We start from the raw sequence: 27696 nt of genomic DNA, 5'->3' as shown, positions 1-27696 counted from the left end.
AAATAAGAGAGAAATAGGCTCTCTTTTATAAATTGCCTGACATGTGCCAAATGAAATGTAATGCTGACAGATGTAAAGTTATACTCCGCAAAAATAAACACAAGCAGAAAACAAGTAGAATTGAGCTACAACAGAATGACTTTGACTAAGACCTTGAAGAGATGATGGTACTTGCTCAGAAAATGGTCTGACAAGGGAAAGCAATTTGAAAACACGTGATTTGGAGTACAAAAACTACACAGTGGCATTTGATGAAATATGAAGGATGGTGTGAGTCTCTAACTCAGCCACTATGATTCAAAACAGTAAGTGTATACAGAGAGGGCAAAACTTTCTTCCTGATTTATACAGTATTAATTTCCAACACACTGCGAGAGGCAATTGGCTCAAGAGAGATTTTAAACACCCCTAGAACCTCTGTGAAGGTGGAAAAAAATATTGGAGGAATTTGTTTCACCTGCACTGTTACCATGGAAGAGTCATGTGTTCTCATTAACAGCCTTCTGCCTAACATAGTTCAGACTGTGAAATCTCATGTGGACACTCACCTTTTGGCCTCTTTCTTGACACGGTGCCTGCATCTCATACTCATACCAGAATACCATTCCAGTTCTAGGGCATCACTGGCTAGATGCAGCTCTGGTTGACATCTGTCCACTCTGAGTGGGGAGAGAGATGCAGAGCTGCACCATAATTCAAAAGTCAGAATAAGCACTGAAGAGATACCAGATCCATGCAGAATTATAAAATCTCCTTGGTTTCACTTCTGCTGGCTTTGTACCTGTGAAGTTCAGTTGAACACAACAGAGCAGTTTGTAAAGCCAAGCCAATTTCCTCTCAATCCTGGGGTTTAGCACCTTTTGCTGTGAGTAGCTGTTTTCTTGTTTCACAAAGCAGATGGTTTCCATGCAGATCAACTGCTTAGGCTGGATAGACATCAGGGTGAGAATAGGAACACAACTACTTCACTTTCCTTGCTATAGGTATGTTTCCTAGGTCAGCATAGGAAGTCACATTCCTCTTATATTTAAAGTTAGGTATAAGTCAAATTTCCTTATGGGTTCAGTAGAGAGTTGAACATTCCCACAGTGAGGGTCATCCTGTCCTGAGGTCTAATATAGATGGGAACTACTTACTTCTTTTCATTATCTGTGAGTGAAAACCAGACAACTGATTTAAACGAGATGTCTGGGAGATTTAAATGACATTAAGTTTACTCAGGGCTGAGGAACCTAATGTCAAACAGCATCAGTGTCCTTCTTGGATTGAGAGAGATGATTTCAAAGTCCCTCTAGGAGAGACTACATCCAGGTAAAGAAGGCAATTCTATTGCCAGCTTGCATAACTCACTAGACATTTCACAAGTAATGGAAGTCATCTTTAGAGAGATGCTTGGCCTCTGTTAGTGGAGGACAAACATGTTAGGACAAACATTATTTAAATTGGAGAGGTTGCATCATTGTACCTGATGGGATCATTAAAAATTACACACAGCAAAGCAGTCTTAAACTGAACTCAAATCATTCCTCTCTGTTTTTAGCAAAAAATACAGACCAGAGTGTGACTATTTCATAATACTGTATTGTAATAATGTTATATGGGCAACCACTTATTGTATTTCAGAGTCAGTGTCTTCAGTATTATGATTAATCTTTATTCTATAGTAATTTTCCATACTAAACTAAATTAGATCTTGTGAAAGTCAATTTAAAGAGGAAAGGAGTAAACTTGAAGAAATGAGGAATTAGAGTCATGCAGATCTTCACATCAGATATTCATCAGACAGTATGGATTCTCTACTTCGTATTGAAGGAAGCAGAATAAACATCTTCACAATTTGACTTCTGTTTTGCAAATTAATGTTTGGCAAATCAAATTTTAACTTCCTTCCTTCTTGTAATAGAGTAAAAACATATGACTGTGGAGAAAGAATTGCTGGCTGGCTCTCTGCGTTTCTTGGTCGTCCTTGTCGCTTGATAAGACAAAGTTCAGACATGAAAAGCAAGTCACATCAGAAAAATACAAAAGGTATGTTGTCATCCTTAAAAATATTTGTGATTCCTTATGCTAGAATCAGACTTATGGACTTCACACTGAATGTACAGGTATGATAAAGGCTGAAAGAGTTATCCAGTATAGATCTAGTCGTTGTGTTATACCCAAATTGACTTTTTGATGCCCTTCTATTTGTTAAATTTGGTGAAAATGTACAGAGGAACCAGTATTGGGGGGAAGTTATTATCATGGCCATGATTTTGCCGGCAAACACAAAGAGACCATTTAGAAAAATGATTGTAAAGAATCAAATAATTTATTCAGAGATTAAATTTCATTACAAAAATAATTGAAAGAGTATTGAAAATGTATAGATATTGCTCTTGTAAACTATTTTACAAATTTGGTAAAATCTCACGTCTATCTCAGTTTCTAACTGCATTGCATCATAACCATTTGCAGGTTGGAGGGCATGCTTGGAATATTTCCTTAGTGCCTGGAACCGAATTAATAAACTAGCAATGAGAATGAGTAAAAAGTCAAAGAAAGATGAGGTGAAATTACTAATTTTTATGATGATTTTAGAATGTTGGATTGATTTTTATTTTTTTTAGGTCCGTCATCTGCTACAAACATCTCACTGTCTCTTGTGAATGAAGCACAATACCTCCTGATAAATGTAGCAAGCATTCTGCAGCTGAAAGAACACATTTCTGCAAGGTAAGATGCTTCTGCCTCCAAATGACTCTTGGTGATCTTTCATTCCAGAATCTTGCATAAGATGCCAATATAGGCGGTTTATGTGGAAATGTAGAGATAGTTACTTTCCTACATTCAAAAATGTACAGCTACTAAACTGCTATAACTACTAATTATTTTATGATTTTTGAAAATTTGGATTAAATGCATGAGCATCATCTGTCTACCAGTCATCTTTAGGAAAATTTAAATGAAATTTTTGACAAATGATTTGGTGAAAGGATACTGAGAACCAGCCAACTTCTGTTTGTCAGAAGAACAAGGATAAAGAGGTTTTCTCAACGTAAATTGTCTGGCAGGTAAAAATATAAAGTCTGGCTGAACTATTTCTCTCCCATGGGAACTGTTAAGATTTAGAGTAAATATGCACAACAGAAATACTTTGAAAGTATTTTCAGGACTGGAATAATTTTATTTCTTAATTTAATTTGGCTTTACTTATACAAAAGTGGGAGATAGAAGCAGGAAATAAAGCACTGAGCCAGTCCATAATTCAAAATTTACAAACCCATTACCAAAAAAATTTTCATATACTGACTACAGAAAATTTTTGTTTCTTGACTATAACTAGGAAAGGTTCAAATTCCACAAGAAATCTTCCCTCAAGTCCTGCATTATGACTGTGCATCTCACAATCCCAGCATTTGTATCTGAACCCTCTTTTCCTGTCTCTTAAAACTTTTGCTTCTTCCTGGAGTTATCTTCTTCTCTTAGTCACCCACCAAACACATCCCCTGCATTGAAAATTCCTGCTTTGAATAGAAGAAGAATATATGTATCTGTATACATATCTGCAGGAGGATATATATATAGCTTCAGGATTTAAATCCACTGACTGAACGAAGCATCGCCAAGACCACTGGGGCTTGCATTGTCTGAGGATTTTCCTTCTTCAGGAGCAGACTACTGGGCAATTTTAGAATATCATGGGAAATTATTGTAGAAAAGGTTTGAAGCAGTCCATCTCTCAGTGTTTTGACTACCCTTTCTCAGTGACAATGTCTTCTTGTGAGGCTTGACTGGCTAGGTTGCATCTCCTTGGGAGGGCACTTCTTGCAGACATCCCTTACTCAGGATGGGCTTTTTCCATGATAAGACTCAGTGAGGAACCTTCCAGATATGGGATTTGAGTACAAAGATGAAGAGTAAGAAGTAGCAAGTGAGGACAAAGGAGAAAAATGAACTTCAGTAAGACATTCAACATCAGATCAATCACTGATTTTACACCTAATATCTTCCAGCACAACTAGACTTGTAATCCCCATTTCCTCAAAGGAAGCTCCAGATGTGACCAGAGCTGCAATGGTGACTGAGAAGCATCTGGCTTCCCACTCTGCAGCCTGAGTTGGAAGTGTCCTCCCTTCCATGCATTTTTGCCATGCAGTGCTTTTCCTGGGTAATGAAGAAATAAATTCAGATATACAGCATCCTCATTCTGCACTGTTACTAAATCATGGAGTATGGACTTTCCAAATATTGAACTATCCAATGTACTTTTAAGAGCTGCACTTCTGGGTCTTTATTAAATATTGGAGGGTTTTTAAAAGTATTATTTAGCTTCTTGGCATTTGAGTTTGGTTTTGCTTAAATGAAACCTGCTAAATTTTGCAAAACAATTTCAATTTTCAATTAATTTTTTTAAATTTCACTTTGTGTCTTCCATAAGTAAAAACTAGTCTTCAGTTTGCACTTGGCATTTTGGAGGTGATCTAAAACAGAAACAGCAATTCAATTCAAAATCAGAATCCAGTGTACTGTTGGAGGGCTACATGTACCTGCAGACATTTGTCTCTCTGCTGTTTCCATTACAGGATACCTCCATGCAAATCCCTATGGCCTGGCCTAATGCTCAAATGTTCTTGTTAGAACTGTAACCCTGAGGATATAAATATTAATTTTCAAGTTTGCCTGTTAAATATAGGCAATGCATTCTTGCAGAACCCACTGCTGTGAAAATCCAAAGCGCCTAGGCTGGCTTTGGCACATTACACTCATGTTCAAAGCAGGTCCATGTTAGGATTTGCAGGGTGAAGGTACCTGCCGCTAAATAAACAAATGCATGTTTTGTGGGAGAAGAAATAATGGAAATTTACTCAGATACATGTTGCCAAGTAATTACAAGCATTTCTGAGGGCTGGGGGAGGTGCAAGAGAGGTGAGGTATTCTGGATGTGAGCCCGAGCAGGTTGAAGGCAGAGAGGTCGGGGTAGGGGCGTTGCAGTCTTTGAGTTCAGCAGCAAGGGGTAGATAAGCAGAAGCTTGAAGTTTTTTAAGCAGCTGTCTCAGGACACTGCAGGCCCAGCTCTGAGGTTACTGGGCTTTTGATGCCCCCAGTGCAGGCTGGGGTGTCAGGCACTTAGATTTTGCAAAACACAGTCAAAACTAGAGGCTCCACTGCAGCCAAACTCCAAGAGCCCACAGCAAAGCTGGGAAGCACAGCAGCATAATTGAATGTGTTCACAAGTAACTGCTATTTTCCTTCTTGTTTGTATGAGCACTGGCATAATCTACGCTTCCTGTTGGCTCCCACCCCCTGCATTCATTACAAATTGTGTCTCAGCCATGGGATTAACTGTGGGAGCTTGAGGGAAATCCTGTAGCCTTGCAGCTTCTCATCCCACCTTCTACCCCCAGGCTGCTGGAGCCCTTGTGAACACTGAGGTTTAGTGGAGCTGGGCTTCTGTGGTTTGACTGAAAGTCGGCATGGGCACATTATCCTCACGCAGATTTGTCTGCTAGAGAAGATCATCCAGACTTTTTAAAATAAAACCAAGCCCTTTTTTTTTCACCTAACAGGCCACCTCTGCCAAGACTGCTTGATGTGAAGTTTTCCCTGTACTTTGATTTTGCATGTTTTTTCTGTAACTAAAATACATTTTAAACTGTATGCCCTTACTTTTTTCTTCATTTTTTTTCTTTTGGAACAGAAATACCTTTCTTCATTGCTTACCCAGATTTCTGCCTCTGCTGTAGGATGTCATATCCCTAAGTTGTCAGAGCACAGTTTATGGAGTATCAAAAATGGTTCATGTCCTTAACAGCTAATGCAAAAAGAAGTTTCTTCTCCACTAACTGTGGCACTGAGAGAGCACTTTTTTTTTTTTTTACACTTTTTTTTTTTCTGCTACTGTTCAAGTTCTCCTTTAGAAGAGGAGTGAAGAATGGCAATTCAAAGATGCAGCAAGATTGCAAGATTTCTGATATTTGTATGCAGTCTGCTCTTCTTTCCGTCTCATATACATTCTCCACACTGACACAAATCTACACTCTGGCAGCTCAAATGCTTGTAAAGAGGGGGAGATATCACCACACAGAGATTAATTTTTTTTAAAACACCTATCGTTTGGTGCAATCTGCTGCCTCCCAAAGGCAAATAATAATAATATGAGGGATATATCTCTCATAAAATTATTTTACTGGCCTTTTTCACCTTCAGCAACTACTGGTTTTGTCCCTTCTGACATTGTAGCATGTGCAGAATAAAATTTTATTTGCCTTTGATTCTAGAAGCTTCTATTTTTGCAATATTTAACAAATCCAATGATTACTAACTAAAAAGATCTTTTCACTTGCTACCATTAGCCTTACATATGATAACAATTTGGGAATTTTCTCATATGCATGGTTCACAATCACCTCTCTACATGTTTTCATACCTATAGTTCCAGATTACACTTCTGAAGAAGCCACCTAGAGGGTTATATATTATGGTTGAGAGGTTACAAACTTTAGTTGAGTACCTTGTGCCATTCCCATAGCCTTTGTAATAAAACTTGGTCCGGGTTATTCTAGAGAAGTGTTTGCTAATGACATGAACCACCGGAGTCTTACAGCACAAACATCTAGTGCAAAATTAGTTAATAATTTTAATTTTTGTTTTGCTTTGTCAACTCTGTGAGACAGATTGAAGGAGCCATTGGAAATAGAGGAATTGATCCGGCGTTTCCGTGCCAACGTTGTCATCAGTGCACCAGAGTCCTTTGAAGAGGAGGAGTGGGTTGAGATTTCAATAGGTGCTCTGCAATTCCAGGTGAGACCTTTTCTCTCTTGGCTGTGCCCCAGTGTATCACAAAGCATTTCGATTCCTGGAGACAAACCAATTTTTACAAGGCTTTGATTCCTGAATCAAAGAATATAGGCAGTACACTTTGTGCAGGCAAAATGTATGAAGTGTGGGGAAAAAAAAGTGATGTGTTCTGTGACAAACATACTTCAATATATTTACGAGGTTTTGCCATATTTCTCCACACCTCTACTGAATTTCATAATTCATAGCATTTCTTCACTTTATCTATCTGAACTGAATAATAATCAGGGTTTTTTAGGCAGAGTTTACAGCACATATTTAGCCAGCACATCAGCAGAGAATACTTGTTGCTGTTTAGCACAGTAGTCCAAATATACCCTCACGTCACTGCAAATCAAGCAACTGATGGCCCAAGACTGAACATGAGCACAAGTGAACAGTCATGGTCTATTGCCCTCTGTTGTATACATCTTATCCTAGTCTTCACTCAAGGAACGTTTCTAATTCTAGCCTGGTAGGGTTTTTTGCTATCCTCATAGCTAACAACAAATTGTCCTTGGTACTGTAAGGAAAATGCTGCAGAGGCAGACCTTGTTTGTAAATACATTCTTTCAAGAAAAGCTCTTAACAAAGAATCTGTAAAAGCTACATGACACCTAAGGGAATGATGCACACATGTATTAAATGTTCTGCTGAATTTGTCTGGCCAAGAGATATGAAATATGTATTTGAAGATGCTTTGCCTAGGTTGTGAAAGTGGCTTATTTGTTGTTTTCTTAGAGATTATAATGTAAGTGTGAAGGACAGGAGTACTGAGGCCAAATCTAGAAGATGTGATAGGCATCGCTCTTTTTTTCTAGTCAGTATGCTGTAAAAAACTTTTTTTAACAAGGGTGGAAAATATTGCTTATCTGCTGTCTTCTTATGTGTACTTTGATCAGTAAGTTGCAATATAAGTTACAGAAACTTGAGGAAAAATTGCTACAAGTAAGAAATGAGGAACAAAAAGAACAAAATCCATGGTGTATAGTTTGTTGGAGGCTGGAGTTACATTGGGGAGTTCAGCTGAGGATCCTGTTGATAAGTTACTGTAAAACTGCAAAATAAAAGGCATTCCTATTTCTGGCATATACTTTAGGAATACAAGGCAAAAATAGAAAGGCTTATGTAACTTGCATTGTCTTTTCCCATCTCTGCTAGGTCCTTTTCCAGATACTGATGTAGTAACAGAAGAAATTATGTTAATGTTTCTTTATGCCACAAAAATGGTAGAAGCTGTTGAACAAAGTAAAGCAGGAAAAAAAATTTCCTTCTCTGTCTTGTTCTTTTAATTAAAAAAAATGAGCTGTGGAAAATAATTTTCTAAAAGAGCTGATGTTTGATGTTGATAATTATGCTGAAGAGTTATACGAGCAGTCTAGATGCATCTCAAAAACCTGAAATACCACTTCAGATCAGCACATAAAGTGTTCTAAGTGTACAGTTAAATTATTTGCCCTATTTGAAATTTATGGCACATTTTACAAAAGTAGAATATGTATACTGGTATATATTGTAAGACACAATTTCTGTAATGTACATCTTTGCTAAAGTTAGAGATGCAATGTTAAGTGAAAGTGCAATATGTTGCCCTTCTCCATTTTAAAGCTCTAAGAAGAAATTTGTTGCAGGTTGGGGGTTTTTTCCCCCTAAAAACATACTTTAGTTCAAACAACAATTAGCTTTAAGAACAACTATGTATGATGTTAACATCATGTGTAATAGAAGATGAATAAAGGATGAATTATTTCTTCTGATTAGGTAAACTTGTATATTTAAATATTTTACATTCTGAGTATCTAAAAGTGCCATGCATATGAGAAACATGTTGTGCATTTCCCAGTCCCAAGAAAATCCTCCTTGGGTTGAATCCTGAGGCATTGGCTTAATTTTGTATTCAGTTCTTTGGGCAAGCAGCCCTGCTAACCCACAGAATAAGTGGAACCATCAGGAAATACAAATATGTAAATGTCTGGTATTTCTCAGATTCTGTCTCTGAGAAAGTTTTCCTTAAAAAAATTAAAAAAGTGAATTAAAAATTCACTGAGACTTTTGCAAGTAGACTTACTACATTAGGTGAATGGACTTGACCTTTTACATAATGAAAGCTTCAAAAACCACAGAAAAGGTATGCAAAAGGTATGTGTTTAATATATTATGATAGTCAGAAACTTGTACTGTTCGATGCTGTACTGCTTTAATAAGCAGCCATGAACTTTCTTTAACTGAAATTTCAGGTTGTGGGTCCATGTAGCAGATGTCAAATAATCTGCATTGATCAACAGTCTGGGGAACGAAACAAAGAAATTCTGCAGTCCCTGTCTGCTGCCAGAGGTAGAAAGGTCAGTACAGTACTTCAAAATAGCTGCAATGAAATATGTAGTCACTTTATTGCACAGGTAGTGAAATATCTGCTGAGTGAATATTCACAGCTAAGTTGTTACCATTTGGATTTTTTCTGCAAAAAGAGGATGCACCTACAACCCAGATATGGCATGGTTTATTTCTATAAAATGCTTAATACATTTTTAATTCAGAAATGGTCTATTAATATGCATTATTTTTAACTGTACTTGCTTTTATTTCATATGTATTTCTTTACAGTGTTTATTTTGGTCTGAAAAACACAAGCTGATGCACTGATGTATTTAAGAAAAGAAATAGGCTGAAAAATCAGAAAGTGTTTGAACTTATACTGTTGGCGTGTAAGACTAAACTTTATTCTTACCCTGAGAAATTAATTAGTAGGAAAAACAGAGCAGATGTGAATATAGTCAAAGTAGAGAGTTATTCCTTAGGAAAGAGACCAAAATTTAAGTGAGAAATGCAGGTGTTTTTTTGAGATCCTGCTTCCTTAGGTTGCATTGCTTCTTGGAATTGAGAGCACTCAGATGATGACCAGACAGTTCGGCATCCCAAAGGCTCCACAAATCTCCTCCTACGTATTTATTTAGCTGAAAATCCTTATTCAAAATTCATTGCTTCCTGTTGGTTAAGCTCCTGTTGTTAAAGTGTCTCAGGCAGTGGGGCCCGGGAGCTTTGCCAGTACCCGCCAAACACCAGAGACGGGGCACAGCACCAGCACGGACAATAACAAATAGGCTGAAAATCATTCAACCAGACAATGCACAAACAAGTTACAAATACTGCATTCTATGTTTGGACAAAAAAAAAAAAAATTTGATTCATCTCAGTGACTCATTAAGCAGACAAAGGGCTTTCTTTTCGTTGGCTGTTGCCCTTGGTGAATAGCTCCTGTGGCTCCATGTGGGAGCAGGGCCAGCTGTCGAGGCACAGCTTCCCGCTGACCTGAGGTGACTTAGGCTTGCACAGCAGGCTCTGCTCCAGGTCCCCACAGTACATGAGCCTGTGTGAGATGAGCTCCTGGCCACAGTGGGTAGCCTGAGGATGGGGGCACTTTCCGAGTAATGGTGAGCCACAGCTGCTGCATCTGGGACACTCGGGACAGGGATGCTCCCTGCTGCCACATGAGGTGGAGTATGCAGAGGACTTTTTATGCCCATATGGGTTTTACTGGATTATGACTTGAAACCTCTGTAAAGAGCACTCTGTACTCAGCGAGAAAATGGCAGCAAAACCTTACTCAGGATGCAGATTCTCAGGAGAGGCACAGCATCTTCTGCATGTTTCCCACAGCAAAGATGAGCTCCTCTCTCATTCTGATTAACTCAGCTATGAAGAGATTTTCATGATGCACTGCTGGAACCAAGTGGCTCATTCAAACAGGACTAAGGCAAAGGGAGCAATCCAGCCTTTCCAGAAGGAGCTGGCGCCTGATAAAAGCCGCGCTGCAAGAGGAGGCAGGCACTGCTGATCACCGCGGGGGAGAGCTCTCTCTGCCTCAGCTCTGCCCATATTCACGCTGCAAAGTCACGGGCATTCAGCCTTTTTTGTTTTTTCCCAGCCTTCAGCGCTGCTGGCAGATGTGAGCATGCCCTGCTGTGCAGGAGGGTGAGCTTAGCTGACAATTGACAGGGAGAGTTTGAGCTGGTAGATTTGCCTGGTCTGTTCTGAGGAGATCTCCGAGCCCATTCCTTCTGCAGGTTGCCCCAGTGGTGATAGGCACCGGCTGATTATCTCTGAGCAGCACCCAGGAAGGACTGTGGCGTTTTTAGTGTGCTCAGCAGACCTAACAGAGGACACTGATCCAAACCTTTCACAGCTCACAGTGGGGAGAGAGAAAGAACGTCGAGTTCATGTGACTGTGTTAAATCGCAGAGCTAATCCTTTGGTGACTCATTTCTCTACCATGTGCTTTTCTGCTAAGGAGTCATCTAAAACACTTAATTTTCTTTTTTTTTTTTTTAATCAGATGCAGATTCAGTGAAGGAAATCAGCAGTTTTTGCTCCCATTTGTCAATAATCTGATTCAAAATACAAAAAAAACTGTTGCAGAAAAATAAGATTTAAGAGAGTTTCCCAGGTCTTTGGAAAGCTGCTGTAACAAGTTGATTGCCAAAACATTAAAGATACTACAGATAGAAAACAGACCCACATGTCAATATTTACCATTTTAGATTGTTTTTTCCAAGAACACCAACCTGAAAAAATTACATTGAAATTTATCAAACATGTAGCCCAAATAGCAGCACTGCCAATGAACTTCAATAATGAGCTAAATAATGTAAGGCTGGTAGGAGGTAGTTCAATATTTATTTCTAAAATCCTATTTTTCTTCATTCCTCTGAGACTCTTAGAACCTGGTGCTTCAAATTGAAAGATGGAGCCTTTGCATAGATCGATTGCAGCTGAAAGTCAGGACCAGCTACTGTAACTAGCCACCCAAGCAATTTACATCTTTCCAGATAAATGCAAAGCATGGTGCTGAAGCCTTGCCAGCTGATTTTTATGAAACCTTTTATGTCATTGTTTGACACAAAATGTAAACACCTCTATAAAGTGAACTTGAGCTCTGCTTTCTGAAGAAAGACTCATAAAGGATTCCTTCTGTAATTCTTGACTGGAAAGATGAGCTCTCCTCCTGTGACAGAGTGCTCTCTGTTACTGCAGGAGATGAGGAAAGACTAGATAACTCCATTAAGCAAATGGCCACATGCTGTTTCACATGCCTCACCACCTGACACAAAACACACATGGATGGGAAAGGGATAACACAGCATTCCTCCCTCTCTTTGGTGTTTTGCAGATGCAGTTTAGCACTAATGATAGTGGAAGCCCTGTGGGTAGATTTGCAGCAGTGCTATAAGCTGGGACTTGCTGGCAAGGTAGCAAAGGGAATTATTGCATTAGCAGTCTGCCCTGGTCTAAATGTATGAATAGCAGTACATCAAGGGAAAGCCATTATGTTTGCACATGCCTTCATACACTAAAAAGCTTATGTTTTTTTCTGGGGCCTGTTAATCCTCCTTTATATATCTCATTGTGCCTTGGGAGAGCTTCTTTTCCTGCAGAATTAGATGCCATGCCTTTGGATTGCTTAGTGAAATGTTAGCAAGGATAGCAAATTACCTCTCATATCTGATGCACCATTATCATTTTCGCAGTAACACAGGGCTTTACACCATGCAATGCTTTTCATTCAAATATCTGGAACATTTGAGAACAGTGATTGTTGTAATTAATAGGCCTCTGAAATAATATGGTTCTCTTTTCTCATCGGTGACTGAACTGGAAAATGCATTTAGTTAAGGTAGAGCAAAGGAATATCAGTTCTTAAGGAAGCATTCTACAGTCCAGATATTTTCAACAGAGCAATATGGGGTTTTATTTATGCCAGCTTAAAATTTTGCCTTTTTCCAATATAAAAAATCAGCAGGTCAGAAGTGAGTACTTCTTCTCTCCTATTTTGTAAGGCTTTACATTCTGGTAAATCCAAAGCTAATAAAACATTATTACATTAAAAAAATCAACTTTGATACTTGCATCTACCAAATCTTTGGATAAGAGGGAGTTTATGTTATTGTATGAACAAATGAAAAGACCTGGACAGGTAAATTTATCTATTGGAATATGGCAGCTGAGAGGTAAAATCCAGAACTCATCCATCCAAAGCTAAGTGTTAGCATGCAGTATGATTTATGTGCTTGTTACACATTCTAGCAAAATATTTCTCTACCAGGTTCCAGTTTGTGTTAACTGATTCTTTAGGAGACATCTCACCTCAGGCCTTTGTCAGATGAAGCCCCTCACATTTCTGTCTTGCAGAAGGGGATGGTGTACACAGGGTATTTGTCAGTGAATTTCTGAGTAGAGCATATTACTCTTGATCCAGTAAATGAACTTGAAACAACATGCAAGAATGACAGCATTTCATAGCTCCTCCTTTAAGTGAGTGTGATGACTATCATATGATTCACTGTTGGCAAGAATATGTATGTTTTTTTTTCTCTTTCTCCCAGCAGTGAAGTGGTCTACTTTTTCCTAATCAAGAAGCTTTACATTTTTTGTCTCTGTAACATTTTACATTGATGGGAAGGGTCCCATCTGCCAGATAAAGCCATGGTGCTCATGGTCCTGCACTCCCTGCCCAGTTCTTAGAGTGTTCTGAGATTATATGCAGAATAAAATGTCCTTGAAGTCAGGAAAAGGTAGCAGGCAGAGATTATGAGGTTCACTGTAATAACTCTGCAAGCTGTAATCTCTGCATCTGAAAGCCTCATTTTTCATCAGAAAAATGAAGATTTCTGCATTTTATCTTCCTCTTGAAAGAGAGCTGAAGTGGCAGATGAAGCTTTTGTGGCTGCTTGTCAGGGGTGTATGTGTGATTACTGTTATCAGTACTTGCTGAGTCATTATTTGTAATTATTGAAAAAAGCAGGGAAATTTACTTAAAAGATCTTAAATCTGCTTCTGTCAATTACAGGCTAAATTTTGGCTTTAATAACATTCACAAGAAAAAAAGAGGTCGGTGATTCCAAACAGGCATTAGTACTAAAATATGCATGATACACCATCAGTGTATCATCACCTTGGAAACCCCTTAGGCATTACTCACCAAGAAAAACACTGAGACTTGAGATGCCCAGTCAGAGAAAGAAAATACTAAGGACCAGTATTAAAACAGCATTTGAGAACTCCTGAAGAAAAGATGCATTCAGACATGCATTTTCTTAAGTAAATCTAGATGTTTTAAGGTGAATTAAAAAAAAAATCCTGCTAAATGATTTTCAATAACAAAAAATTGGTAAATTAAGTTCTTCACAGTGAACTATCTGCCCAGATTTATTTTAGTTTTATTTTAACATACATCAAGATGACACTGCAGTAAATATAAATAAAAAACTTCTCACGCATCAAATAAGCTCATTTACATGGATGAGTTAAGAAATTCCTTCCTGTGTGAAATGTGGTGTAGCATGAACTAGTATTAATTTTACAATATTTGTTTTATAATGGCCTGATTTTTTAAAAAAACCAAAATCATGGCAACTGTCATTTTTGTATTAGGGTATAGGAGGTGAATCCAGCTTATCAACCACAAGGCTGAAAAATGCGTCATTTATGCCAATAGAGAAACTTGTCAACGACTGAGAGGAAAGCAAAAATTGAAAAATAAGACTATGTACTTTAATATTTTACATGAAACAGTTACTGACACCATTACAGCATCACGATTGGTTGAACAAAGTCACTGTGCTAGAGGGATGGGATCTTACAGTGCTGCAGTCATTCCTCAGCAGTAACCTTAGAACACTGACCACAAGGATGTGCCCTGTGTCCACCAAGGATTAACACCAACACAGCCACTGGTATATCCAGAAAGTGCCCACAGTAGGATAGGGCTGAGGGGTCCAGCTGATGTGCTCTGATGTCACATGCAGTGGGATGGAGGAATAGCAGAGGTAGCCAAGAATATCTTAGGGCCCATTTTCCTCATTGATGTTTAGGATTACAAATGAAGCAGAAAGAGCCAAATTCAGGGTTTGAGGCCATGTTTGGATAGATCTCTGCTTTACAGCATCTCTCTTACTTGGGGATAGGTCTCAAACTTACCTCTCTTTCACCACTAAGAGCTGTTCTCTTTTACCTCATTGCTTCATCTTTATTTAATTACACCATGCAAGAATAGGAGTACATACTGCCTTCATATTTAATCTGTGAAATATGTCCCCTTAAAGTCATCTATTTTTTCCTTTATTGCAATCCCTTTTGCCTACTGTTTTTTTAACCTGCTCTAAATGTAATTCACTCAACAGCAGAATCATTGATCTGAACAATGGCGGTAAATGTAATCAGGAAATAGAAAAGGATAATAGAATTTTGTATTTAGTTTGTTTATTTATTTACTTGTACATTTTGGCTGTATTCTACCAAATCAAAATCCTTTTTTTGAAACCTGCAAGAAGAGACAAGAAAATTAATATCAGGTTTCCAAAGTCCTTGATTTAAAGAGCAAAGACTTTCTGAAGTCTAAAAATCTGTTATCAATTTAACAAGGTCTTCAGTGTTCCTTTTTTTTCCTACTTTACGCATTTTTTTATTAACTATTATCTAATTCTTTGGAAAATATTATCATGCAATGACAAATCTTTTTCTTGCATGTTTCTGAATTCTCCACTGCTGGAAAACAAAACCACAGAACCACACCAGTCTCTTCCTGTGACATTTCCAGATCACACCCACAACTGTAACACTCAACTGCTTGAGATCAAGACCTCACATAAGAATGCAGGCACTCAGATCAGGTCTTTGGTGCCTGTGAGAGTTGCATGGCCAGTGGGCAAAGTGGATAGTCAGTTTTTCTTTTCTATATTGCTCAATATTCCAAAGAGATATTCTAAGTATTTCTAATATTTATGCAGGATGGATTCAGAGATGACATGTAACAAGTGGAAGCAACAATAAAATTAATTTTCTGAATATTTTCTGTAAAACATACTAGAATATTCTTAAAAAACAAATGAAGGGAAACTCACATAAGCTAAGGAGAATAAATTTCTGTTAACAAAGTGAGTCATTCATGGTGTGAAATACAAGACTTCTTTACTGTTGGAACATACCAGTGTTCCCATGCTGCAGAGCCTTTGTTTGTGACAATACATTAACTGCATTTGTCAAGGAGCCAGAGCAGACATTAAATAACAGGATTGTGAGGGAGTGTGAATTGCATACATGATACTGTGGAGCTCATGATGAAATACTGTGTTATTTATCCACTTAAGTTATTCTTCTTGAATAGCATGGCATTAGCTTCTGTTTACCAGTCTATTATAATTAATGAGTTAAGAATGTTGTGAATTACATGGACATAGTACATACCTCCTTATTCTTAAAGCAATATATTTCTTCTAAACATATCTGGGTTGTGGGATCCTCTATAGATTTGATTACTTTAACACGTATTGCATCTTAATAAACATTTTGCTTTTTTTCAGACGAACTTTGGCATATACCTGATGAACCAGCCCTTTTGCTCATCCTTTTCAGATACTTTATCAGTTGGGTCTCAAGTGCTTCCAGTGCTAAAGGAGAATACAGAAATTCAACCTCCGACATCCAGTGAAGAAAAATGTTCAGGATAGATTCTCTGGTGGAGATGAAATTTTTATGCAACTACAGGGAAAAGTTGGTAGTCAGTTACGCAAAAAAAAAAAAAAAGAAAAAGCTTCCATTCATTTGCTTCTGGTAATTTTCTGTTTGCTGTAAATGTTATCAGATGGCAAAACTGTTGATAATTACAGCTCACCTACATGTTTTTGCTTGTGATTATGTTGCAGCAGCTATAACTCTTATTTTGCACAATTGCTTCAGGGTGCAACAGGTTTGATCAAGTCTTACTGGTGGATGACTCCCAAAACAAGCCCAACTTTGTTGTCAGAAAGCCACATCTCAATGAAGGAAAGTAACCACAACAATACACTGCTTCCTTCTACTGCTTTGTCAAAACCCCAATTAGAAGAGGATGCAAGACATATTTTAGAAACAATGTGGGTGGGAAGAGAACAGTGGAAGAGTGGCATGAGAGTAGCAGTGCATTCAGCTTTTCCAAAAGAAAACTGAAGGTGATGTGTAGACAGCGTGAAAGCAATGGGAAAGGGGGAATTATTGGGAAGTCTGTGTGAGTAGTGTGTGAGAACATTAACACAGCACAAAGATAACGAGGACTCATTTGCAATACACGTTCCCAGTGAAGGAATTCCATCCATTTGTTCTCAACTTCTTTCTCTTCCATTTGTTACTTTTCCATCTGATTTATTTTATGTGATGTCTTCCCTAGGATTTTTTATGTAATGATGTCCCTGCCTATGGAAGAGGAGTTGGAGCTAAATGGTCTTTAAGGTCCCTTCCAACCCAAGTCATTTCATGGTTCTATGAGTTCCACACTCTTGTTTCCTTTTACATTTGTGGATGCTGACACATTATCTCTAATTAGAGATTTTTCAAGTAATACAGTCATTTTCTATACAAACTTTGTTTGTCCTCAGCAATCTCTAATGGCCACTTGAGGGAACTCTTGAGAGTTTGAATGCTCTCCATCACAAACAGGTCAAAGCATTCTTTTTTCTTACCCTTTGTTCATTTCATAGTGCCCTTCTTAAACAGCTGTTGGCATCTCCTAAAAAAGACTCATGCTTTCTGATTTATGAGAGCAAATGTCTGAAACCTTAGTCTGAATTATCAATTATTGTGAAAATTACAAAAAATAAATAAAGGAAGACATGGAGCAAAAAAGAAAATCCATGTAGAAAGTTGATGTAAATCAAGACTGAATACATTGAGGCCAGGTGTTTTATGACCCTCAACATGTGTCCAGCTAGCTATGGGATGATTTCATGCTTCCAGGAAGTCCTCCTGGAAGGCAAAATTCTCCTAGACTGGCTGCTCTATTGCCATCTGGGAAGTGAAATTTTGACCCTGCTAAAAGCATCGTCAAAACTCTCATCCAGTATGATTTAGGGGCAATTTTGGCTCCAGCTGTGTGAAAGTGCTTCTGGCTGAAGCAATCCTTGAGTTGTTTGAGCATATCCCCAGAGGGAGGCAGGCAGCTTTGTGAAAGAGTTGGTCAAACAGTCATTCTGAAAGAAGAGTGACTACCACAAAGCAGCAGAGAATGGGAAAAAGGAAGCTCATCACCCAGTGCACAAATCAGAATTCAAAAATGCTCTTTCTTCTTTTTCTCTTTTCTTTTTTTCCTCCTTTTTTTTAATGTATGGTTTCTTTTTTCTTTTGTTATTTTGAAGAACTGGTTTTACTCACTTCAGCTGGAACAGTCTCTCAGCAGAGCTTTGTAATGGAAATGAGAAGAAACATTATCTGTTTCTTACAATCTGCCATAAAATACATGGGAAGAGAGAGGTTTTTCATATGTATGTAAACTGAAAATCAGTTTTGAGAGTTGTACCTTCCGCTTCAGAGCCCAAGGTCTGCTCCTTGATGCCTGCTTTGAAAAGCAGGGAGTTTATCTCTCTAAAAGTCAATTATCTGAGGTTGTAATGAGCAGGCTTTTTTGAACCTTGAAAAGCAGTTTCCTGGTATCTAAATCTCTTAACTGCTTCACTTTCTGTTATACAAAGTTATGCAGAGCATTGCTTTGTTGGGTAGAAGGCCAGCATAGCTCTGGCAGATTTAATATGAAGAGACCTGTTGTATGCTGGCCTTTGGTGATCTCTGGTGCTCTTCTCTGTCCTCTTCACCTCACCACTGTCATTTGTTTAAAATGGCACAAAAGTTAGAAAAGGAAATTGAAAGCAACCTCAAAAGGTTCTGTTTCACTCGTTATTGCATTTAATACAAAATAAGTCACTTTGGTACACAGTGGCTTGACAAATACTGTTTGTGAATATCCATAATGCAATGTATGAAAACTATGGATGAGAGGATTTGAACTTTTAAAATGTCATGCTTGGTCATTTTGACCTATTATTTACAGTCAATTACACATTCTCTCTACTGTGGCTTGGTTATATTACATCAAGAATAATTTGCCATTTTACAGGGGGAAAAGAAAGATTTTGTCTGATGTGTGAACACAGTCATTAGTATAGTCTGTGCATTTCCCAGAAGGAACATCCTTGTGGTACAGTGGTAGGAAATGTCACAACACTTCAGATTGATGGAAGATACATAAAGAATCTTTCAGCTAAATAAAAGATAATATTTCCCTTCTAGTAAGTGGAATGTTCCTGCCAGAACTGATATGTCTTTCCATCGATGAAGGCAAATTCTTCTCAGCGACAAAACTCTGTGGAAAATCTTGAAGTACAAAAAGTCACTTTTAAGTGGCATGCACTATAAGTTTGCAGAAAGAACAAGCCTCCCATAATGTGAAAAAATAATTCAGAGGAAGAAGAAATTTAGCATACTGCAACTCCAAGGACTGCAGATACAAAAGGGACATAAACACTTTGAAACACTATATTAAAAAATTATATGTTCTATAAGGGTTTATTTCTTAACTTTCCAAGTATATAGAAAATAAGACCACTTTATATGAATGCAGGCTCTGATCTAAATACTCCAATTACTGCCAAATTAACCTTTGAATAATTAAATAATAATTGCAGATATATGTTTGCCTTATATGGATAATAAATGTACTTAATACCATATTTCCAGAGTGTTATATCTAGAAAGTCCTCTATATGTTTGAAAACCAAACGCTTATTTACTTGCAATTAATTATTCAGACACATTCCATTATCTATGAGACTTAGCCCCTTCTCAAATCTCAAGGTAAAAATGGTGACTGTTACAAGCTCTAATAATAGCCAGGAGACTGAAATCACAAAACAGAAATCAGCATTTTTAGGATAAGTTTCTGAGCTCTGTGTTTTCTGATATGACTGAGATATTTCAGATTAGTTTACAATTTATATACTTTCAATGATGTCCTTCAAAGTATACGAAAAATTTTAGGTCATCTTTCTGTCAAGAAAATCAAGATAAAGGACTGCATAAAAATGTGATTATTCTTCATAAATTGTAGAGATTATGCTATGTAAATCTTTTTTCATCTGGTTTTTAACTGCCTTGGAAATTAAAGCAATAAAATATATATTGTGTTTGATGTGTCTGCTGGTGATGGTTGCATTCCTGACCTTCAAGCTCATGAGGTGCTCAGTTCTGCTTTGAGGCATGGCTGGGCACATGGATGACATGGCTCAGGACTGAAGGGATGTCTCATTGCTGCTGGGATTCACAGGTGAGGTGTTCCCTCCATCAGTGTAGCCACATGCCAATCAGCTGCACACTCAGGCCCTGCACAAAATGAGCTCATAATCACTGGTTTCCTTTAAAATATGTACAGTTAGTTCTGTTGAATCCATCTCTGTTATCCAGTTGGAGCTTTCACCAAGGGTGAGATGATGAGAGAAGAGGTGCTTTATTTCCCTCTCCTTTGCCTGGAGGGATCCAACACTGTTTTTCCTCAGTGTCTAACCTGTCAGTCAGTAGGGAAGACTAAACAGGAGTGGGTGTCTGTAGGAATCACAGGGAAGGCTTGTCCCTCCCTTCTCATGAGGTTTACATGGAAATTGTCTGTGACTCACAGGGCCAGCAGGAGACAGACATGAGCACAGTGAGGCAGCATCCACTCATGACTTTGAGCTGATTATTCATGCATTTTTTTATTCACTGAGTGTGGGAGGGGAGGAAGAGCAGAACTCTGCAACACAACAGGTAGGTCACTCCCATGGAGGTGAAATGTGGGCACAGCCCTGTCTCTGCATTATACAGATGTCTTGAGGCAATTGCTGGGGAAAAACATAGGCATAGCCCCCAGAGAGGGGAGGGGAAGGCAGAGTGCTTCTTTCAGTGGGATTTTTGAGACACTACATTTGCAGAAGCAGCTTTGTCTCCTTCCTCTGGCCACCAGTGTGTAAATAAAAGGTGGAACTTCATCAAGAATAGAGAAGAACCTCTCAGGTGTGTTTTGAAATATGCCATTGGGGAAAATACGAGTTTAAGTCATCAAAAGATGTACCTACATTTCTGACTTCTTGGTAGGTGTGCCAGTGGTAAGGCCAGAGTGAACGGGAAAAAATGCGGGAGAGAAAGAAAAGTTGTGATGCGAATGCTTTCATCATCTAGTTTGTGGGGTTTTTTCCCCAGAAAATTAAGGTATGTAGGTATCCTTAGGCCCATAAATCATTCTGAGAACTTAGAGTAAGTAATTGACAGAGAAATCAAATGGTGCCTCTAAAGCAAAGCACCATTTAAGAGGCTTCTCTTCCCTTCTCTTCATGCTGACCAGTTTGTTTTGCTAGTCACTTGGTGAGGTGGTGATTGTAGGTCCTTTCCATTGGAAAAGAAAATAGGCAGTTTTCCTGCATGAGGAGTGAAGTGACTCACTCAGCACTATGGACAGGGAGAGATGTTAGGGAAGTTTGAAATTGGTCTTCTTTGAGCATCACTATGGGCAGAGTACATCAGAAACCTCCCTAATAATCCCAGAAATATGTGTTACAGAAAAAGTTAGTAATTTTTCTGCTGGTGCTGTGAAGTCTTCCTCTAGGAATTATATTCCAGAATTGTGCCATTGGGGAACAGATCATTGCAAAGGCAGGACGGAGAAAGGAGAGAAACAAAAAAATTGCATGTTGTAGCATTTGCCACTCAGAATTGCTGAGGGGTGTCCTAAATACCCACCAAGTAAGACAAAATATGAGAAGTCAGGGAATTTGATTTAGTACAGCAGTTTCATCGCAAATTTGAAAGGATACAGACCTTAAATGTAAAGTCCTTCCCTTGCATGGTTCACACATAGCCTATAACTAGGTACAGTTCTGTCCTAAATCAAATTTCTTCTGTAAGCCAATCTCTTCCAAACTTGCCACCAAAGCTTGTCAACACACTTCAAATCTGGAACTCAACATCAGCTTCTCCTAGATAACCTGTACATACCATATTTGAGCCCCTTTCATGCTTTTTGCTGGCTTTCAGAGGCAAGTGTCCCATCTGGATTAAAGCATTCTGGCCAGGATTGTTTATGCAGAGATGATTCCTCAGTCCAGAAGTGAAATCAGCTTTTGATTTCTAAAAGGGCTGTTTTCCATGAGGCTGTGTTTTAAAAGCCAGCAGTGATCTAATATCAAGTCTGTTGTTTCCTGGTACTTATGATAGATGAATCAGATAAAGCTGTTGAAAATTTTGAGTTGTTATTTCCAGAAGCTACAGAAAACTAGAAGACTACAGAAGGCCCTGCACTGCTGAACCCATTCTACAAATGGAGATGAGCCTCTGCAGTATCCATCATTCATGGATGTAATTCCTGTGAGTCATGTATTAAATATTTGTAATTTCACTGGTTTAGCCAAATGCTTTCAATTATTTCTTATCCTTGGAGCCTTTGCATTTCCTTTCGAAGTTTCTCCCAACAAACCCTTTAATACCGAAATTAAATTAAATTTTTCTTGAGTCAAATGTGTGGTTTTATTCTGCTTTAGGGAATAAAAGGAAACAGTCTCAAGTTGTGCCTCAGGAGGTTTATGTTGCATATTAGGAAAAATTTCTTCATGAAAAGGGTTGTCAAGAATTGGAGTAGGCTGTCCAGGGAAGAGGCTGAGTCACCATCCCCAGAGGTATTTAAAAGACACAGATGTGGTTCTGAGGGGCATGGTCAGTGGTGGACTTGGCTGTGCTGGGTTAACTGTTGGACTCAATGGTCTTAAGGGTGTTTTCCAGACTAAATGGTTCAATGATTGTAAGAATCTAAGTTTTCTCTGTTTCACTTGCTATCCAAAGCTCGATGTAGTGATTTAATACACTTGAAAAGTGAAGGTTCTTGTCGGAGTTGCTTCATCTGTCACCCAGAATTTTGAATAAGCTACAGTGTTCCTCAGAAATGTCTGGTCAGTTAGAAAAGAAGCTGGAGAGACAGAGTGAGAGAGGGAGGGTCACAGTGGCCCAGGGACAATGTTGGAATGCTGCCACTGCTGCCTTGTGCTGTAGCACAGGGGTTGTATATTGTGGCCAGAGACTTTTAGATCAATTAAAACCCAACAGTCTTTGCTAATTTAGTTTAACAGCCTTGGAGGACTTTTCATTCACTAGTTGCATATGTTTTTTTCTGAGGGAAGGATTTGTCAAGTTATTATACTATTTTATATCTCCTACTGGCATGGAGTCACTTGATATTCATTCACTCTCCCTTGCCTTTCCCCCTGGCACAGCATGGTAATTTGGAGCTATTTACTTGCAAAGTGAATACTATGTCGAGGAAGAGAAAATCTGAGGTTTTATTGAGTGGGTAATCTGAAACAATTGGTTAAGTCAGTCAAACAAGACTGAGAGCAGTGTGGAGCCAGAACCTGCATCAAACATTGGGAAGAATGTGAGTAGATTCCTACCAGCCCTTTTTGTTAAGTGCAAAGATAATAAAAGCCATCAATCATGTATTTAAGAAGCTATATGTGATCTAAATGAGATTGTCAGGTATTAAATTAGCATATTTATCTGCATATGTATTAAATCAATGGTCTGCTTCAAATAAGAATGTTTGTGTTGTATTTCTTCAGATTGCATCTATCATCCCCAAAATATTGATGGGCAAAATATTTGTTTAAATTATAATTTCTATCTAGTAAGAGGAATTGAACTTTCAAAGCTCCTGAAGAAGACACAGCTTTCTAAACTGAGACTACAAATTAGCTGAATGGTGATATTACACAGTGAGCCATTTGGAAAAATGTCCATGGCACTTATCAAAGAGAAGAAGCAGTCAGGCATCACATTGAGGCTCAAAGGGAATGCTTGCTGGAAGAGAAATCCCATAAGTACACACACTTCTCTCTCAGAAACTCAAATTAGGACATTTACTTTAAGTAGGCGTTCTTATTTTTCTGAAGTCTCCAGTGATGATCTTTATGCCAGAAGGAACAAGTAGAGATTGAGAGGCAAAGTGGTATCAGATGGAAGGTGCCACAGTACAGCAAAATAATAGAATTTTTTAAATGAAAACAGCATGCTTTGATTTTCTACAGCTTTCTCTGTAGGAAGAAAATTACATTTAAAAATAATATGAAAATAAGTATAAAAGTGAATAACAGAACTAAACAAAACAATCTAAGCCTTCTAAAATACATTAATATAAATGAAAACAATTTCTTGGGTTTTGAACAGCCAAGACACAGTTTGTCTTACCAGTTCTTGTTTTTACAGCCCCCTGACTGCCAGATTATGGATAGAAGTCACTGAAATAATGTTGTTATCAGCTTATTATTGACAGAGATACTCATGCTGGATGTGGGCATGGAGATAAAGTTGCTAATCAATGTAGTTATGCGACAGAGCAAACCTTAAAATCATAAGGGAAGGCCTCATGAAGAGATGCACTCTTTCTCAGAAAGAGGAAAATTCTGACCTTAATACTGCAATAAAAAGCTGAAAAGCTTTCTAGCTATAGCAAGACTTATTGGTTCAGAAACATCATGATTTTTGACCTCTTGATGCTGGCATTTTTGTGACATACTGTCAGCCTTTCTTAACCTGGATTTTCCATGGTTAAGACTGCAGGCTGGAAGAGGATGTCTGAACATGAATGGCAGAGGAGATGAAGCGTCTTTAGAGCCTGTAAGTAGAACAAGACCCCTCAGTGCCCTTAGGGCCATAGGAGTCATGAGCCCGGTAATCCATCTGAAAATGCAACCACAGATTTATGAATGGACTTGAGAATGGGGAAATGCTGCCTTAAAAGTGAACTCTCCCCTCTGTCTTTCAGCTATTTCTCATTACTGTCTAAAAGCAAAGCTGGATTTGAAAAAGAAAAAAAACATGAGATTAGAAAGCTGTGTATTTCAGTGTGAATCCTTTTATCACTATAAGCCAGTTGTTTTCTCATTTAATGAGCCAAAATATTGCTGTGCAGTAACAACTTCATAAATTTTTAAAAATGTTTATGATGGGCTTTGCATGAATTCATTCATGGGAAATTTTGTTTTGAGTACTACTATCATTCATTAATTTTTGGTTACCCTCTTGGTAATGGGGCTCTCAGTGTCAGGGTAACTGTGTTTGAACAGACTTCTGAATGTCCTGTAGTTCAAAACACTGCTCCAAGCTTCAGAGCTAGATCAGGTCTCTCAGACTGTATCCAACTGAGTTTTGAGTCTCTCCAACAATGTTTCTGGGCAACCTCGTCCTTTGCTTTTCCACCTTCTGATGGAAGTCCTTCTTTAGACCAAAATTCAACTTCAGGCTATTTCTTCTTATCCTTTCACTGTGCATCTTTTTGAAGACTGGTCTCTACCCCTGACCCATAGGTAATTGTACCCCCAGCCCTTTGCTTTCTCTTCTCTAGTCTGAAGAAACCCATTCCCTCAGCATCACCTCATACATCCTGTGCTGCAATCCTCAGACCTTCCTTGACTTAATCAAGGAAAATTTGGGGGTTTATTTTCAAGGATTCGGAGGGATGGGATGTTTAGTACATTCTTTGCAAGACTGGAATGTGGTTGAAATCTTGGTCTGAATGAAGTCAGCAGCAGAACTAAACTCGTCTTTGCTGAGTAAACTCACATTTCCTCTCTAGGTTGGTGGTAATCATATTTGCTTCCCTCAATATGTTCTAAATGGATCTCCACAACATTCAGAAAGTTGCTATGCAACTGAGGCAGTTCCATTCCTGCATACTCAGTTTTGGATACTTAACAAATTTGATTTCCTAGAAGCATGAGCTGAACACTCAATAAAAATTGGGTTGACTGAGCAGTGCAACAGTCAAATATCCATGCAGCCCAAGGACTTCTGAAACTTTAGACAAAGATGTACCGCTTCCTAATTTAGTAAATGAACCACATCTGAAAGCAGTTAATCAGCTGTTTCACTGCCAGCAGGCAGAGAAAGTTGACAGCTGTTCACAAATGTATCATTGTGCTTCTCTCTTTAGCATGTACAGTGCAAAAAGCGTGAATCAGGCAGAATAGGTCAATGAGATTTTCAGGCAATCACAGAAACAAAATAAGGCCTGAACTGCTGAGCAGCCTTGTTTTTCTTTCCCTGGCACCTGGCATATGTATTTGTCCCAGTGCAACAAATAAAAGCTATAATCACATGGGAGCAGAGAACCTTCCCTTGAGTATTGCTCTGAAATCCCCATACACAGGTGATTGTGGTAGTGTGTTGCTAAGTTTCTTGTGTTATTCCCCCAATTTATGTATTGTTCTCCCCTATTATGTGTAAAATGGTTTCGTTCCCCCAGTTCTTCCCGCCACTGCTAGCCTGTCAGCTAAGTTGCTATAGCAACTGCTATTCATAGTTGCCGATATGTAATTGCTCCTCCCCTGGTTTCCCTTATAAGTGAAAGTTGTTTCCTCCCTGTCCAGTCAATCACTCCCTTCCTCCTCCCAGGTTTCGAGAACCTTCTCCTCTCTAGAGATGGTGGTTGGCGGGGGTCCCAGGACACCTCCTTTACCTTTTGATTATTGGTCTCCATGGAGTGTCAGTTCTGTGAAGTTCATCCCCTCACCTTTCCTGATTGGCTCTGTCTGTACCCACCCCCTTGCTTTATAATCCTGTTTGCACCCCCTATGAGAAAAATCTTTTCCCGGATGGTTTCCCGGTGTTTGGATGCGGCATCACCGTGAATAAACCGATGTTTAACCCCCGGGAAATGGTCAGCTCCGTTCCTCTCATATACTAGCGAGGTACGCCAGTCCGCAGCCAGCACAGCCCGAGGCCATCAGGCTCCGAAGGGTGCTGGCCAGGAATTGCAGAGGGGCGTCGGCCTTTCGCCCTCAGCTAGTCGGACTCTAAACTTCAGGCCACATACGATCCCTTCTGCAGATGGCGCCCACGCGGGGGCTTTACCGTACCCCGCGGACTGGACTTTAAATCTACTAGCCGTCAGACTTCCTCCGGTGTCAGTGGACTAATCCGCCTGAACTTTTCGTTTGCAACGCTCTTTGATTAGGTGAACCCCGGACTCGGTTCCTCCCCTGCCCCTTTTAATTTTCCCTGGGAGCTCTACGAGGGGGACTGCCGTCTGCCGCCTTTCGCGCTCGCGGTGCCCCGGCACGGTGACGCCAGGCCCAGCAGCGGGGCTCTCGGCGCGGCGCTGACTGGTTGCGGCGGGCTCTTTCAGCGCAGGGCGGTTTTTCCGCGCGGTTTGCCGTGGTGGGGTCGCTACACCCCCCACGATCATGGGTGTGGGTCAGAGCAAAACCCAAAAAGGAGTTTTTTTTGTAGTTAAGGGTTTGTTACTTGGAAGAGGTTTTACTGCCCCCAAGAAAGAGTTGATAGTGTTGATTAGATGGGTATTTTTACATTTCCCTGAAGTTTCCCCAGAGGTTGCGAAAGAGCCGCGCTTTTGGGCAGCCGTTGTGGCCAAATTAGACCAACAGGTTAACGCTGGGGAACCCCGGTTGTCTAACGTGGCATACTGGGCAAGCAAGGTATTAACTTCGCTGCGCCCAGCCGGGAGTTCAAGAAAGGATCTTTCTTCTTCTAGTTTGTTCCCTAGTTCTCCCAGTTCCCGCATCCTTACCCCCCAGCCCTCACCCTCTTCACACAGGCAGGAGCCCTCGAAAGGGATTTTAAAGGCCAACAAAAAGCAGGGAAACCATTCTGCCCCTACTCCCTCTCGACCTGCTCAGCCTCCCCGTCCGAGGAGCCCTAGTCAGGCTCCTCCTATATCCTCACCCTCTACCCCAGTTCTCAAGTCCCCAGTTTCAACCCCTAAGTTTGTTCGGTTTAGTAAGGAAATTCCACAAAGTATCTCCTTTACCGTCCAAGATGGCGGGGACCACGCGGTCTCTGCCGCCAGAGCTGCTTCTTCTTCCGCTAACCCGTTCCTCCCAAGCACCAACCCCTTCCTTCACCCTGACCACACCCCTTGCCCAGTTACTCCTCTCTCATACCCTCCCTCCGTCCCGCTCACTCCTCAGCACTCCGCCCCACCTTCAGCTCCTCCTCAAACCCCTCCCCCGGTTCAGCCCCCCACTCCTTTCCCCCCCGCTCCAT

At 39.5% G+C, this 27696-nt stretch overlaps 1 protein-coding gene across 2 annotated transcripts in view; it reads left to right on the top strand.

Annotated features, from left to right (window-relative positions):
- Nucleotides 1-19811, top strand: part of MOCOS (molybdenum cofactor sulfurase) — a 210396-nt gene extending 190585 nt beyond the window's left edge. The window contains exons 11-15 of one of the 2 annotated variants that reach the window (XM_014264245.3): nucleotides 1904-2028; nucleotides 2610-2715; nucleotides 6657-6783; nucleotides 9057-9161; nucleotides 16176-19811. In XM_014264245.3, coding sequence (XP_014119720.2) covers nucleotides 1904-2028; nucleotides 2610-2715; nucleotides 6657-6783; nucleotides 9057-9161; nucleotides 16176-16322 — 610 coding nt within the window. In that variant the 3' untranslated portion in view covers nucleotides 16323-19811. The remainder of the gene's footprint in view (nucleotides 1-1903; nucleotides 2029-2609; nucleotides 2716-6656; nucleotides 6784-9056; nucleotides 9162-16175) is intronic. The other variant, XM_074546568.1, reaches the window with a different exon arrangement.
- The last annotated feature ends 7885 nt before the right edge of the window (nucleotides 19812-27696 follow it).

This window comes from Zonotrichia albicollis, chromosome 1 (assembly GCF_047830755.1).
Source record: "Zonotrichia albicollis isolate bZonAlb1 chromosome 1, bZonAlb1.hap1, whole genome shotgun sequence".
NCBI lineage: Eukaryota > Metazoa > Chordata > Aves > Passeriformes > Passerellidae > Zonotrichia > Zonotrichia albicollis.
The sequence above is the reverse complement of the archived record's forward strand: the minus strand, read 5'-3'. Positions and strand labels throughout refer to the sequence as shown.